Genomic DNA, 16,492 nt, shown 5'->3' with positions numbered 1-16,492 from the left:
AAACATATCAAATAAAATAAAATAAAATAAACAAGTAAACCAAAAAAATTTTTAGTAAAAATGAGCTCTCCAGAGTTTAATCCATTGTGGTAGCCCTTGATTACAAAAAAGGTTGGAGACCCCCGGTATACTGTATACATAGTCTAAATAATCGGCTCTTAGTATTAGTGAAATCTTTACTATTTCTCCTTTTTTTTTATTCACAAGTATATCACCGTTTTTAAAAACGTTTTGCTTTCTGTCTTTCCTTTGAATGATTTTAACTACTTTTCATTGCCCACAATTGCTGCTGCATGCGGTACTGTGCACGTAATAAATAAGCATTGATTTGACCGTATCAAATCTGTTACTAGTGATTCATTCCTTATTACTTGTAGAAAATAGTTTATTTTCTTATTAGTGTAACTATTAAGCAGACAAATATACACCGGTTCGTTCATCTAGCCACCAGCAGAGAGGAAAGGAAATTGAAATTCTCAGACATTGCAAAACATTTAGATCTGATTCCTGCGCCAAGTGGGACACTAATTTGTTTATTTCTAGTTTCCTTTCATAAGTTGTTTTGCAGAGGAGGCTTTTTTTGTTGTGACCAGAAGCATTTTTTATCTATTACTGCATCACAGGCGTACAGAGAGCAGTAAGGTCACGCCAAGCAGACAGACCATATGACAGAACTTATGCCAGGCAAAGTGATGGAGTGATCTGATGCCAAGATTGGCCACACACAGCACTGTGTAGGCACCCCACCCAACTCTGAGCAAAGTCATTTGGGTCTCATCATCTGTGTGTGTGTACGTGTCACGGTGCCAAAACTCAGCCGGACAGGCAACATGTTGAGGACTAATCACTCTCCGAGGCCTGCGGTTAACGAAAGCCTCGATTCATCACACACAAGTCGCAGCCCATTAGAGGTCAGCGGACACGTAGACAACTCTGGAGGTGTGCGCAAAACACACACTCATAAATACATAAAATCCTATACCTGAACACATTTCACACAATCTCGACTTTTAGCACTTTAAGCCCCTCTGCAGACCGCTACAAAAGTGCTCTCTAGAGAAACAGTGAGAATACTGACACATCAAGTGTTCTTCACCATGGCACAATGACTTCACAGTGTCAACTTTTACACTGCGTTTTTTTTACCCATAATGCTAAAGAGTTGTTTTTCTTTTGCAGCACAGTGCCCTGAAAGTCAGGCTCACCCACGTATCTCTCTACAGTAAAATAAATCTGGAAACATTTCATTTCCGTCTTCAAAATGGAGCGGCCTCTTTATTGCGGTCTGGGCTTATATTTAATTACACATTATAAATTTCATTCATCATCTCTCGTTTTTGTTATACAATTACTTGCACTCCTCTTCGCAGCTCTAAAAACGGATTGCGACTATTTCAATTTCCTCTCTCTCTCCAGATCACCCCATTATCCCTCTTTTCTTTAGCTGCTCTGCGCCTCTCTGTCATTTTCTCAATCTGAGGTCATCGATACGGCAGAGTTCAGGTAAACACTGACAGCATCGCACTTCCTCCCAATTTGCATAATGAGGCCTACTTGACTCTAATTATCCTAACAAGTAGCACCACCCCTAAGCCGCTCATCACCCTCTTAATGAGCGTTAATTATTCCATCTACACAAACAAGAAGCACCTCTAACATCTCCAGTATCCTCTCATTTTCATCTCCCTCCCGTCTCTACATCACAGGGAAGAGAGAGCCCTGCCCAATCGATACAGAGAATGGCCATAGTGAGAAGAAAGAAGGGAATGATGGCCTAATAGTAACACAGAAGTGCAACTTTAATTTCAACAGCCAATACCGTATGACTACAATACATCCAAAAGAAAGTGCCAGCGTGTGTGGAGCTGACGATAATGCCAATAATTTCGCAGGCTTTGTGAGGGCATGTACCTGTTAAATGAACTGGAAGACATTATGAATAGAGAAATACCTTCCAGCAGCCTGTAAATATAGTGAATGCTTTCTTTTAAAAGCATAGGAATGAAATAGATTAATGCTGTAAAAAAAACATTTTGTCTAGCCTTCAGATGCATCACTTTTTATTCTGCTTTGTTTTATAATATGTAATAGTCAGCTTTAAAGGATTAGTCAATTTTCTTAAAAAATCTAGATAATTTACTCACCACCATGTCATCCAAAATGTTGATGTCTTTCTTTGTTCAGTCGAGAAGAAATAGTTTTTTGCGGAAAACATTCCAGGATTTTCCTCATTTTAATGGACTTTAATGGGACCCAACACTCCAATCCAGTTTAAAATTGCAGTTTCAAAGGACTCTAAACGATCTCAAAGAGGCATAGTGGTCTTATTTAGCTAAACAATTGTCATTTTTTGCAAGAAAAATAAAAAATATGCACTTTTCAACCACATCTTCTCATCTTCCTCCGGTCATATAACGCGCCAGCACGACCTCACATAATACGTCATCACGTCAAGAGGTCACGGATGACGTATGCAAAACTACGCCCCAGTGTTTACAAGGGTGGAGAAAGAGGACCGTTCTGACGTTGTTGTATGTCGAATGATACTAATTAATGTCTTTGTGTCAGTTTATTGTTTAAAATGGTCTGCAAATGTAACACGTGACCTTTCAACGTCATTACGCAATTACGTGAGGTCGCGCTGGCTCGTCACACAGCCGGAGGAAGAAGAGAAGTTGTGGTGTAAAAGTACATATTTTTTATTTTTCTTGCCAAAAATGACAATCGTTTCGGTAGATAAGACCCGTATGCTCGTTTGAGATCGTTTAGAGTCCTTTGAAACTGCAATTTTAAACCGCATTAAAACTGTTAAGTGTTGAGGTCCATTAAAATGAGAAAAATCCTGGAAGGTTTTCCTCAAAAAACATAACTTCTTCTCAACTGAACAAAGAAAGACATCCACATTTTGGATGACTTGGTGGTGAGTAAATTATCAGATTTTAATTTTTTAAGAAAATTGACTAATCCTTTAAATTGATCTTTCTGTCCTTCCCTAAAACAGAAATCACCTTTACAGGTTACATCCTCTGAATGAGTGAATGAATAAAAGTAAAACGTATGTATGCCCACATTAAACATGCTACAGTATGTAGTCTATACATAGTCCGTCTATGCGTATTTCAAAAGTTTCCCCGGTACAGCCACGCTCCAGTGATCTAATGATTTTTTTTCTCTTCATTTATTCTTCCTGAATCCGACTGAAATCAATTTGCTGAGATGAAAGTTTTCAATTTTATTACGCTTGCAAAATGGGAACCTGCTAACTGGTCTTTCTGCAGTAATGGAAAATCATTTCCGTCTTCGCATACTTCTTTCACTTCGGCTCTGAAGGTTAGGAGTGGCAAAATAACGTTTACAGACTTTGTACTGTATGGGAACACAACGTAGTTTATTAAACTAAACATTTACCTTTAAACTCGCAAATAAAAATGTTCCTGTGTTCCGAATTTTAGAGTCATTTTGGAAGTGCGGATATATAAACTGGTGAAATTTCCCAGTCATTTCTAGGAAAATGAAAGGGGGAAAAGAGATATCGGAAAGGGGAGAGACATAGAGAGAAAAAAATAGAAATCTATCCTTTGGGAGTTTTATTATCTTCCTCTGGGTCATTATCTCAAATAAAAACATAGGAGATAATGATCACAGTCATTACTTTCACTCATCTGCAGCCCTCCTCTGCTCGCTCTCATTTTTTTTCTCTCTGGATGCCAATCTGTGGGGAAATATATTCTTGATTACCCCTCTTTGAATATAGATTATTAAAAGCACACACATGCGTATGCGCCACACTCACACTTCTTCTAGCTGTGGCTTAAATTTGATCTGATGAATATAAGAAACTATTTATATTGCTTTTTTAGAAAACTTGTCAGCAAGAAAAACAACGAATGGGTGTTTGTGCGTAAAAAGCATGCCTGAATGCCGGCATGGCTGTGTGTGTGCCTGTGCGTAAACGGTATGCGAGTTAGTGGAGAACAAGATTTAGGCTTCACAGTCTCCCTAGAGCAAATCATCTCCCTGGTGTCAGCCAACCCTCCAACATATGGGTCCCCGGCTCGGCTCGCAAGCACGGCCAGTGTGTTGCCTGCGTGCATGTGTGCGTGCGGCAGGGCAACTGTGTTTGACAGCCTGATAGTCTGACAGTTTTAATCACACCTCTGGTTTTGTTACAACTGCTCAGACCTGCAGCAGAGCCCTGAAACACATAAGGATCTGAAGATGCTGAAGGGAAGGATGCTAAAGATAAGAAAGGCGGAGATATGTTTTACAATCATACAGCCTAAAGCCTCACTTGTAAGACTGTCCTTCTGTAAACATCCATCTGCTTTCGTCAATTAAGATCCTAAAATTCCCAGAAGCAACGAAAACCTTTCATCCCATGATTTATCGATGCCGTCACAGGGAGCAGGTGCGCATTCCGGCCTTCAGCAGACAAACAGCAAAATTGGTGTAATTCACTCACAGATCTGTCTCCCCTACAGTCGTCAAAATTTGGCTCACATGCACCCCACCCTGCTACCACACACACACACATATAAACATTATACAGTTGCATTTCTTTCTAGCATTTGCTTCTATTCCTCTTGCTATAGTACGCATATAGTCAATCCTGAACATGTGAGCAGGTTTGCAAACTTAAAAAAAACAAACTGGCACTATTATAATAATACTGACAAACCTGCCAGGTGTTCGTGTGGATGTAGTACGGCTCAGCAGACACAAATCCATGCATTTAAACCACATACTCTCTGAACGTGCAAATTATGTATTTTTTACCTGCAGTTTATTACTCACGGTGGTCTGAGGCCACCTTAGCTGCGGAGGCTGAAGAACAGTAATGATGATGATGACAGTTTCGGTGCTTAGATCAGCAAGTGCTGTCTCCAGAGTCAACCTCTCTGATACCATCTAAACCCACACACAAACACACTCAGACAAACTTGACATCCCTCATGTTCTGCCTTAAACAAGATCTTCAACACACAGTTTCTAATTTTGCAGTGCCCTACACTCGTGACTTCCTCTCCATGTCTCTCTCCTTCCACACACCCCTAATTGTTTGTTTGTATGACATGTCCAGTTCCAGACTTGCTGGGATAGTGCAAGTAAAAATAGATGTGAAGGCCACTGTGGGCTTCCTCAGGTGGACAGGATGAATAGAAACAGCACGCTGCTGGGACACGAGTCTGGACATTTTTATCACTGTCTCTGCATCTGCGAAGGGTGAAAATAAGGTGGCTCACCTTAACTACAGCAGAAATCGACCTATTTATTCAACCTCCTTTGGGATTTAAAAGCACTAATTGCATTGCATGGTAAACTGTATTTTAAAAGGCTGGGAAAAAACAAAGCGGAAAGAGTGAGTTAGCCACTTAACAAGGTAGATCATATGACTTCACGGACAAAACCACAGATAAAGACTCCTGGTGGTAACAAGAAATAAATTAAGGTTTAATGAAAAGCATTAGTTTTATGCAGCATCTGCTAATCTTGCTTTGACTGGTACTCAACAAACCATCTCATTTAACATGCTTAATTATAAATGAATAACAGGAGAAAATAGTGCGCAATGGGACGCTTAAGCCACACTTTCAGAATTTACTTTCATTTGCACATTACGATAACGTTTTTGACGTGAATAAAATGCTGTTTAATTGTATATTCTCCTCATGTGCATAATGAAAATTAAACATTTTAATATAAAACAGCACGCGTTCTTTCTCAATTTAAGGTAGAAAATAAACTCTGATAGCCTGCAACTGTGCATCCTTTGGTTAAAAGGCTACATCTGTCTTGCTAGCTAAATACAAACATACATAATTAATGAAAGAGTGCAAAACAACAAGGTGAGAAACTAACATTTCTATTATTTACTATGCTTGGCAATACAAAACCACACAGCCGCTGTCATAGCGCACCACAGCGTCCCAAACACCAAACACACACACAGTCCACTTACTGTATCAAAGAAAAGTGTGCATTTCTTTATAAATATTTTAAGAGTATTAAGATGTCCAAATGGATCAAGTTAAACAGGAGACAGCTCAGAAACTCGTGAAATACCGCAACTTTGCCTTTATGGCACGCGTAAAACATGAAAGCGCACTATCATTGTTTTTAGTTTGGTTAAATAAATAGGTAGTGTTTTTTCTATGGTTATGCATTGAGCAAAAGAGAGAGTTTATATAAGTAAACGAGCAGTTTTGCAACAAGTTCTGGATGTGCGTAAATGGTTCTTACCTCGGTGGAGAGATGAGGCGACGAGGAGCGCGTGAAGTAACGTCATCCTAACAGCGATCATCTTTGGCTTTCTGGCTAGTAGATTATTGTTCAAAAACAACATTATGAATAGTCTAGTTTGACAAGTTGTTCAATAAATAATATATTCCTCATTGGAGAATGTAATTTGTCAAGCAGCAGATTCGTGCCGTTCGGGTCCCCCAAAATTGTTGTCTGTTAAATGTCACCAAAATTCCGTTAAAACGAGACTTGCGCGTCGCATGTAAGTGGTAAAGCCGTATTAAAACACTGTAAAAGTCACTCTACTGCTCCTCTGAGGCTGATATTCCCTTCTACGTGAAGTTTATAAACACAAGTACAGAGCTCCAGACCGGTGGCGGTGTAGCAGGAATCACGCGCCGCAGAAGTTGGCGTTCTCCGCGCGACAGCGAGCTCGCGGGGAGGAAAAGACGCGCGTCCTATGAATCCGTATCTTGGCGCAAAGGAGCGCAAAACCACCGTCGGTCGCCGCTAACTCTCTCTGAAATGTTCCCATCGCTCCGCTGAGGCAGGTTTTGCGTTGACATGTCTGAGTTTTATCTGCGCTTTACCTCAACGAACTTGGTCGCGTAGTTCTCCAGAGACAGAAAGGCCAACAGTCAAGCTGGTACTCCAGCGCAAGGAGAGGGAAGCGCGTGAAGAAGAGGAGGGAATGATTGACGTCTGAAGTAGCCAATGGAGTGCTCGGACAGAACAGGTGCACTGAGAGGCCAGCCAATCGCATGCAGGAAAAACTCTCAGCCTGCGTACAGGGAGGCGAAAGATAAACCAAAAACTGAACAAAGAATACCTACGCAAAATTTTTACGCATGCTGTTTTAGTGTTTTGTTTTTGTTATTAAAAACAATAAATATATTTAAGTGCCTTTATCACTGTTATAGAGTAATTAAAACGTTAACGTAAAAATAAGGTTTAGTATTGCAATAATAAACAAGACAGTTAACCTAGTGTTGTTTGTCTATACAAATATGACTTTGATTGATATGAGCAGGTTTAGCTGAAAATACATTTAGATTTTACATTTACGCTTGGCAGACTTTAATATGTTTTCTCGGTACGTGGTTTCCTTAAAAATCAAACCCACAACCCTGTTATAAGCTCCATGCTCCTTAACCGAGCTATAAATACGAATTATTAAAAATTTCAGGATATATTTAAAGTTTGAGGGGAAAATATATTTAGTATCCATGCTATCCAGAGCGAGTTAAGCGTGATGTGTAACTAGACATCTCTGTGCATGGTTTCTCCAATAAAGGAGTAATAGCGACCCCCAGTGAGTCCAACCTAAATAGCATATGTCTGTGTGTGGCTCAAGCAATGCATCGTTTGAGGGATGTCTCAGTTGCATCGTTTAAACCAAACCACAAGTCTATTATCTAAAAAAGAATATGCATCACAAAAGGTGATTGGTGATCTTGATTATACAGTTTCACCACTAGTTTCCAATATTGCCTTTATCCACTACCTCCTTTTCGTAAAATGCAAATGTAATTAGTTTTGGAGGCCTGTTATCTAACCGCTTTTAGCATTGTGGATGAGGTGTTTACTTCCAACATCCTCATTAAATCCTTCAGGAGGGCAAAATATTTCAAACTCTATTGTGAATGATCAATGCAGTGAGTGAATCTCATTTTGTTTCCTTTTGAGGCGAATTGCCGTACTCAGCTTTGGGGAATCAATGTTTTTGACCCACATTTTTGGGTGCACAGTGCATTTGGAAGAAAAATACAATTGACCCTCTTTTTGTATCTCTTTGTCTCACTTTTTGTCTTCTTGCCCCGTCTCTGTTTTTGTGACATACATACACAAGCACTTATTTTATATCTTAAAATGTAAGAATCCTGACATATAAACAATATGTGTCATTGCAACAATACCAAGATCGCGATCATTTCATATTTCAGTCCTTTGCATTACTAGTCATATATCTCAATAATAACCCTCATGCCTAATAGCAAACAGTGTGAACCATTCATTCATCCATCCATCCATTCTCCAAAACCCCTTGTCCTCTGCAGGGTCCCAGGACCCCCAGCATTTCAGGACAAAGGCAAAGAAACATTCCGGACAGATAAAACTGTTTAAACCTCTACATCTTAGCATAGTACAATGAATAAGTAGTTTGCAAAAAGAATAGCTTTTATTCGAGCTGTTTTGGGCGACAACAATGATGTCTTACAATAATAAAGGCACAATATGGCCAGTACTGTAGAACGTTCACCTGGCTTTAAAGAAGACAGGGGTCAGCAAAAACGACAATGATTTTCATTAGAATAACCGCACACACACACAATTATCAGTGATACACACACCCATGACACACTGAACATGAGACCTGGTGCAGAAAGGCATCTTCGTGCTTGTTGAACCGTACTGCATACATTAGAATCTCATTAACAGTGGGTGAATTGCAGGGCTCAGAGGGCATGCTAGCAGGCACATCGCTGGGACGGACACTCAAGCAACACCGCAAATCTCTTAAGAAATACTGTTCATTAGTTTGCATAACAAAGCGTAAACACAAATGACACCAACATCCCAATTACACAGCCAATGTTCCAATTAAGAAGGCAAGGCAGAGTCAATTAAATTATTATTTGATGTAAAATAACACTGCGGCTGTGTATTATGTTTACCATCACACTGATTCTATTTGTAATGCATGAAACTTTTTGCTTTCCTGTATCACGTAATACAGAAATACAGTAAAGCTGAATAATACAAGTTATGTCCATAACATTTTATTATGTAAATCTGCCATGTTACAGCAAGTAAACAGTACTTCAATTAAAACGCAATACCTACAACAAAGCACTTTGAAGTTCTTTGAAATAGATGAAATAGATCCTTCTCTTTAGGTAGCAAAGAAATGAATGTTTTCCTGAACAGGCCTGCAGTCCTTTCAGGATCTCTTACACTGAGATCAATTACGCTCTTGAAAAGCTGTTGTTTAAAAGCGCTCCTCCTCAGGAGATGCAATTTACCACTGAGTATAAATCAATGGTGACGAGAAGGGCTAATTCAAAGCCCTCATTTGATGTCAATTTGGCCCTGACCGTGGTCCGTTTATAATGACTGAATGTGTTGGGAGTATATTACCCGGAACAGAGCCACAAAGCGTGTGTAGTCATAACTTCCTCGGTGCTGCAGACATCAGGGGCATGTTTCCATATTGCGCCTGTCCGGCCTCATTTGTTTACAAGCCTCTTTAGATGAAATAAGAGCACCACGAGTCATCACTCTTCACGGGACCAGAGGTGTGAACGTTTTATCAAACTGGATAACGTATTCAGAGAGATTCGAAACGCTCCGGCATGTCACAAGGGAACGTTCATCTCATAGTGTCCGGGAAGCGCGGCCAAATTCATTTTATGCCCATTTTCTGCGCCAATCTGTTATACCCAATCTTTTAAGAGCCATAATCATAAAAAGAGAGGAAAATGAGTTAAGAACCAGTTAAAAACCATTAAACTACCATGTGTGTGTTATCTAATACAGCACAGTTAGAGTTTTCCAGTAATATGGAATTGGTTACTGTAGATGCCAAGTGTTTTATAAGCATCTTGAAATTTTAAGGGTCCCTACATAAGCTGCAGTTTCTCTTTGACCCTGATGCATTAAAACGTATCTGTCCCCATAAATCACAGAATTCGTGTGAGCAGAGGTGAAAGATCAAAGGTTAAGGAGGTAAGATTTAAAAGAGGCCCTGACAATGGGTAATGCAATATGGAAATACTGCCCCATAAAAAGATACGATTGCATTTAACATTAAATCCTTTTTAATTTGACAGTTATCTTTGGTGTAAATGATTATTTATACCAAGTCAGATGATAATACTTGCGACTTGCGACAAATTCTAACAATATGGTTAAGGTATTTGATGTTTACTTTGCGTTACTAATGCAATCTTCTACCAACTTAGCAACATGCAGGGTTCCCACACCTTAGTTAACTTTAAATTTAAGGACCTTTCAAAGACTTTCAAGGTTTTATACCCTCAAATTCAAGGACTAAATGTGGGGACTCATTTCAAGTGAGAGCAAGGTTACATCGTGTTACCTTTTAAGATACATTGTTACAGTTCCCTTTCGAGGGAACTCGCGCTGCATCACTGCTGTGACGCTTTGGGGACGCCTTCAGGGGTAAGTGCGTCTGAATATGTATATCAAATTCAACCAATGGTGAGGCTTAACGACAAAGACAGGGTGACGCGGGAGTCAGGAAGTATATCGCTATCTGAAATGTTTCCAAAGACGGCGTTAAAGGGACACAGGAAGTATGGCAAGGGAGACGCAGCGTCTCGTTCCCTTCTCAGGGAACAACAGTTACATACGTAACCCGAGACGTTTTAATGTGTCAAACACAACTATGCAAAAAAGCATTTTGGTATGAATCAGCATTCGCATACAGAAGATATAAACATTTAACGCAAATAGTTTAGCATGTGTGCTTAAAAAGTCTAGAATTTTTATGATATTATCCTACATTACACAGGGAATAATATGGATTTTTTTCCAGAAATCTTCTTGCATAAAATAGATTCAAGCACTTTCAATGACCTGTATTTTATGTATGTATATTTTCAAAAACTTCTCAGGGCCTTGATTTTTTTCCCCCAGATTCAAAAACTTTCAAGGATTTCAAGGACTTGTGGGAACCATGAACATGAACCATAAGAGATTAGCATTTGGTTAGCATATAGTGTGAATTCAGGTAGATTGGGACACTTTGACAGTCAAAAAAACTGCACCGGTGACTCAAAAATAGCAGCAATCCATTTAAATTCACCAGACGTTTTATACGTGTGTCTTACAAAATCAGAACATACATTTCATGGGTGTCAAATAAAACGTAGTTTCTTCCATGAGTCACAGTTTCGTTTCCCAGTGATAATTTATCCGATATAATCAAAATTTAACGCCCTGTTGGGCTTTTGGTTCTAATTCAACAAAATAAAGTGAGCCGAACAATAAACACGACCCCTAATCCAAGTGCCAATCATCGCAATGAGGATAATGCGAATTACAAACGAGAAATAATAACAGTAATGACACATTTTCATGATTCTGCTGTTAGGGGGGAATGTCAGCGAAGCGTGATTCAAGCAAACATCTCACTTGCCAGCGTAGATTACCCTAGAGAAAGCATGCCACCTGCAGAAAGGATGGGGAGATAGACGGATTTATTAGGAAGAGTGTAAATATTAATTTTGATCTCGTCTCGTGGTGTGCAAGGACTTAATTGCCCTCATTTGCATATAATTGTGTCCCGTGGGATGGCCCGCGAGGCTTTATTCACAGAGCGAGACGTTGTTTTGGTCGCTGTTGCTCATCAGTTCGGTTAAACCTCGCAGCGCGACGAGACGTACGGGAGGCATCTGACTGAGCATGCTCAGTACACATAGACGAATTGCAATGGAAGCCAGCCCGTTCACCTTCTGTCCCGTGGCAGCTCCAGCGTGGCAGGTGCTGATTAGCAAAGCAGTGGTAAGTTAGAGTGAATTATGTAAATACGGTGATTGTGAATACATCTAAAACTGGCTGGGCAATCTTGCAATCAAAATGACAATTTGCTGCTTTGGTTATTTACATGCATTCAGTCTCTGAATCACCGGTGTGTTCTCAAACTTTTCTGGGTGCATAAAACGCCTCAGGATTATCATGTAGATGTATAACTTGCTTATTTATTTACTCAGGATTAACAAACATTTGCTATTTTCATTTACCGTGTTTACTGCTATACTTTGCACATGTAGCTTTCTTCAATTGCATGTGGTACATTCACATTTACACATGTATTTATTTAGCACTTTTATCCAATGCAACACACAAATGAAGGTGCATGCAACATTTTCCCAAAGAGCAAATAGTAAGCATACTTTAGAACACTGTCAGAGAAAATACTCAAAAATGCACCTAAATAGTTTATATTAGTGACTTAAAGGCACATATTGGTACCAAACAGTGCATATTAGTACCTCAGACCCCCATATTGGTACCAAAGGGTGCATAATAGTACCTCAAAGGTACTATATTTTTACTAAAGAGTTCATATTTGAACCTCAGAGGCACATACTGTTACAAAAAAGTTCACATTAGTACCTCAGAGCCCCATATTGGTAGCAAAGAGTGCATTAGTACATCTGAGCCCCATTTTGGTAGCAAAGGGTGCATACCTCAGGGCCCCATATTGGTACTGTACCAAAGAGTGCATTAGTACTTTAGAGCCCTATATTGGAATCCAAAAAGTGCATTATCTCAGAGTCCCATATTGGTACCAAAGAGTGCATACTACTACCTCAGAGCACCATATTGGTAGCAAAGGGTGCATATTAGTACCGCAGGGCCCCATATTGGTACCAAAGAGTGCCTCAGAGCCCCATATTGGTAGCAAAGAGTGCATATTAGTACCTCAGAGCACCATATTGGTACCAAAAAGTGCATTACCTCAGGGCCCCATATTGGTACTGTATCAAAGAGTGCATTAGTACTTTAGAGCCCTATATTGGTACCAAAAAGTGCATTACCTCAGAGTCCCATATTAGTACCAAACAGTGCATATTACTACCTCAGAGCCCCATATTGGTAACAAAGGGTGCATTTTAGTACCGCAGAGCCCCGTATTGGTACCAAAGAATGCATAAGTACCTCAGAGCCCCATATTGGTAGCAAAGAGTGCATATTAGTACCTCAGAGCCCCATATTGGTACCAAAAAGTGCATTACCTCAGGGCCCCATATTGGTACTGTACCAAAGAGTGCATTAGTACCTAAGAGCCCCATGTTTGTACCAAAAGTGCATTACCTCAGAGTCCCATTTTGGTACCAAAGAGTGCATATTAGTACATCAGAGCCCCATATTGGTACCAAAGAGTGCATTAGTACCTCAGAGTGCCATATTGGTATCAAAGAGTGCATATTAGTACCTCAGAGCCCCATATTGGTAGCAAAGGGTGCATATTAGTACCTTAGAGCCCCATATTGGTACCAAACAGTGCATTACATCAGAGCCCCATATTGGTAGCAAAGGGTGCATATTAGTACCGCAGAGCCCCAAATTGGTACCAAAGAGTGCATTAGTACCTCAGAGCTCCATTTTGGTAGCAAATAGTGCATATTAGTACCTCAGAGCCCCATATTGGTACCAAAAAGTGCATTACCTCAGGGCCTCATATTGGTACAGTACCAGAGAGTACATTAGTACCTTAGAGCCCCATATTTGTACCAAAAAGTGCATTACCTCAAAGTCCTATATTGGTACCAAAGAGTGCATATTAGTACCTCAGAGCCCCATATTGGTACCAAAGGGTGCATATGAGTTCATCAGAGCCCCATATTGGTACCAAAGAGTGCACATTAGTACCTCAGACCCCCATATTGGTACCAAAGGGTGCATATGAGTTCCTCAGAGCCCCATATTGGTAGCAAAGAGTGCATATTAGTACCTCAGAGCCCCATATTGGTACAAAAGAGTGCATTAGTACCTCAGAGCCCCATATTGGTAGCAAAGAGTGCGCGTTACCTCAGGGCCCCATATTGGTACTGTACCAAAGAGTGCATTAGTACCTTAGAGTCCCATTTTGGTACCAAAGAGTGCATATTAGTACGTCAGAGCCCCATATTGGTACCAAAGAGTGCATTAGTACCTCAGAGTGCCATATTGGTAGCAAAGAGTGCATATTAGTACCTCAGAGCCCCATATTGGTAGCAAAGGGTGCATATTAGTACCTCAGAGCCCATATTGGTACCAAAGAGTGCATTGTACCTCAGAGCCCCATATTGGTAGCAAAGGGTGCATATGAGTTCCTCAGAGTCCCATATTGGTACCAAGAGTGCATTAGTACCTCAGAGTCCCATATTGGTAGCAAAGGGTGCATATTAGCACCTCAGAGTCCCATATTGGTACCAAAAAGTGCATTACCTCAGAGACCCATATTGGTAACAAAGGGTGCATATCAGTACCTCAAAGCCCCATAATATTAGCAAAGGATGCATATTAGTACCTCAGTGACCCATATTGTTACAAAAATGTGCATATTATTAGTAAGGTACATAATACTTATTAGTACTAGAAATATACATATCTGCACCTATTCATACTGGGACCTTTTTAAATGGAACTGTCCCAGTGACAGGATGATTTTTACAATTTTTTCTGACAGTGTATAAACTACAGTGCCAAGAAACTATGTGAATCCTATTACAGTATGTGAAATCCTAGAGACCAATGATTTCTCTTAAGGTAATAGAAATATCAAAATGAATCTCTTAATTTAAATTTCTTTCTTATAAACTACCTTTAGCCTAATGAAATCTCATTAAACTTAATCAAAACCCATTAGCAGGTATTATTGAAGCTGTATCACTGTAATTTTGTGAAATGTAGTTTAGGGACATATTTCCTGCAAAAAAACATTGCAGAAAAAAACAAAATAACTGCCTGTTTTTACAGTGCACATCAGAGAGCATCAAACTTTGAAAATTCATTTATATATATGTTTCTCTTAACATATGTATCATAAAATCTTTCATGCATGACAGTTATTGAGTTTATTACAATAAGAAAGGTTATGAAGAATGAACCTTATACTTTAATGTTAAGTATATTTCTCAAGCTATTAAACTTCCTTTGAAATCCCAAACAATATTCGTATCTAGACAAGCCTTCATTCACCTGACACACACTCACTGTAACGTACAATAAAATCAATGATGCTCGGTCTGGAAAATGCCTCTCTCTCTCTTTCTGCCAACCGAATCCCATTCTGACAGTAGACAAAATGGATTTCAACGGAGCAGCAACATCCATGAAAACACCTTATTGACACGTGGACTTTGGCCAGTAGAGCTGTTTGATTAATAAGCCGAATTTAACACCCGTAATACTGAAGAAAAAGCACATTGAGGCCTAATCCAGAAACAGCCTTCACACATTTATTCACAGCACACAAAGACCCATTAGTGGGTGCCAGGAATGTTATATGACTGTTGGATGACCAGAAGGAGTTGCGCTCACAATCGGAGGGAGAATAATTGTGCTAATGAACAAAAAGGAGGGATGAGACGCAGACCATAGTGTGACAGATGGCTGCGACGAACTGCAATTACAGAATGAAGGGCCGATGCTATGAAAGCTATAGATCGCTGTATTTGAACAGGTTCAGGCGGGCTTATCAAATAGATTAATGTATATGGGTGGACACATGCAATTATGCTCAAACTAGGTCTCGGTATGCAAAAGATACATCTTATTTATGAGGCAGTGTGTTATATGCAGTATATTACCCAAAATCCAAACCATGAATCTGCAGATACTTGGTGGGAAAAAATGTGTAAATTGAATAAATGTGGTTAAATGGAGTTTTCTTATTGGGTTATTCAATCCAGCACTGGATCAAATAGGGACAAGCCCAAAATCGGGGGATTAATTTAACCTATGTTACAACCCAAAATCCTGGGTTGTATTAACCCATAGGTCAAATATTTCTATTTTTTATCTTTTTTCTTTACTGTTAAAAAACCGTATACTGTATGGCTTGATGAGACTAGTTTTATTGCACATATATATTGCTGTTCTTGTGTTGTTCTAATTGCTTCTATTGTTTACCTCATTTGTAAGTCACTTGGATAAAAGCGTCTGCTAAATGACTAAATGTAAATGTATGCAAATATAAACATTTTCTGGATTTTAACCCAAAGCTGGGTTTTTCCTTTTTTGATCCAACCCTGGGTTGAAAAAAACATATTTTTTAGCTTGCACAGTATACAGCCCACACAAGCCAAGATTAAAAATAGCTTAAGTTTACTCGTTTATAATGAGAAAAGGCTATTTTATTACCATAAAGGCAAGCTATAAGGTAAGGTAAGCTATACAATCTAAAATATGCTGGGCAATTTTCAACCCAACATTGGGTCAAAAAGGGAAGAATCCAACCCATTGGGATTTAATTTAATGAGTTGTTTTAACACATTGTTGGGTCAAATATGAACATTTTCTGGGTTAATTTAACCCATTGGCTAGGTTTGTCACTTTTTGATCCAACGCCAGCATTTTTTAGAATGTATGGACAATCCCAACCACTCAACTCTAAAATATCCTGGGTTATTTTCAACCATTGCTGGGTCCAAAAGGGACGCACCCAACCCAATGGGTTTCAATTTAACGTATGCTGAGTTGTTTTAACCCAAAATGCTAGGTTTGCTGGGTCAAAAAT

At 39.5% G+C, this 16,492-nt stretch overlaps 1 protein-coding gene across 2 annotated transcripts in view; it reads right to left on the bottom strand.

Annotated features, from left to right (window-relative positions):
* Positions 1–6,936, bottom strand: part of LOC129439794 (transmembrane protein 132C) — a 281,641-nt gene extending 274,705 nt beyond the window's left edge. The window contains exon 1 of one of the 2 annotated variants that reach the window (XM_055198605.2): positions 6,241–6,936. In XM_055198605.2, coding sequence (XP_055054580.2) covers positions 6,241–6,343 — 103 coding nt within the window. In that variant the 5' untranslated portion in view covers positions 6,344–6,936. The remainder of the gene's footprint in view (positions 1–6,240) is intronic. The other variant, XM_073861061.1, reaches the window with a different exon arrangement.
* Positions 6,937–16,492: the final 9,556 nt, after the last annotated feature.

This window comes from Misgurnus anguillicaudatus, chromosome 22 (assembly GCF_027580225.2).
Source record: "Misgurnus anguillicaudatus chromosome 22, ASM2758022v2, whole genome shotgun sequence".
Taxonomy (NCBI): Eukaryota; Metazoa; Chordata; class Actinopteri; order Cypriniformes; family Cobitidae; genus Misgurnus; species Misgurnus anguillicaudatus.
Note: the sequence above shows the minus strand (reverse complement) of the source record. Positions and strands in the feature narration are given on the sequence as shown.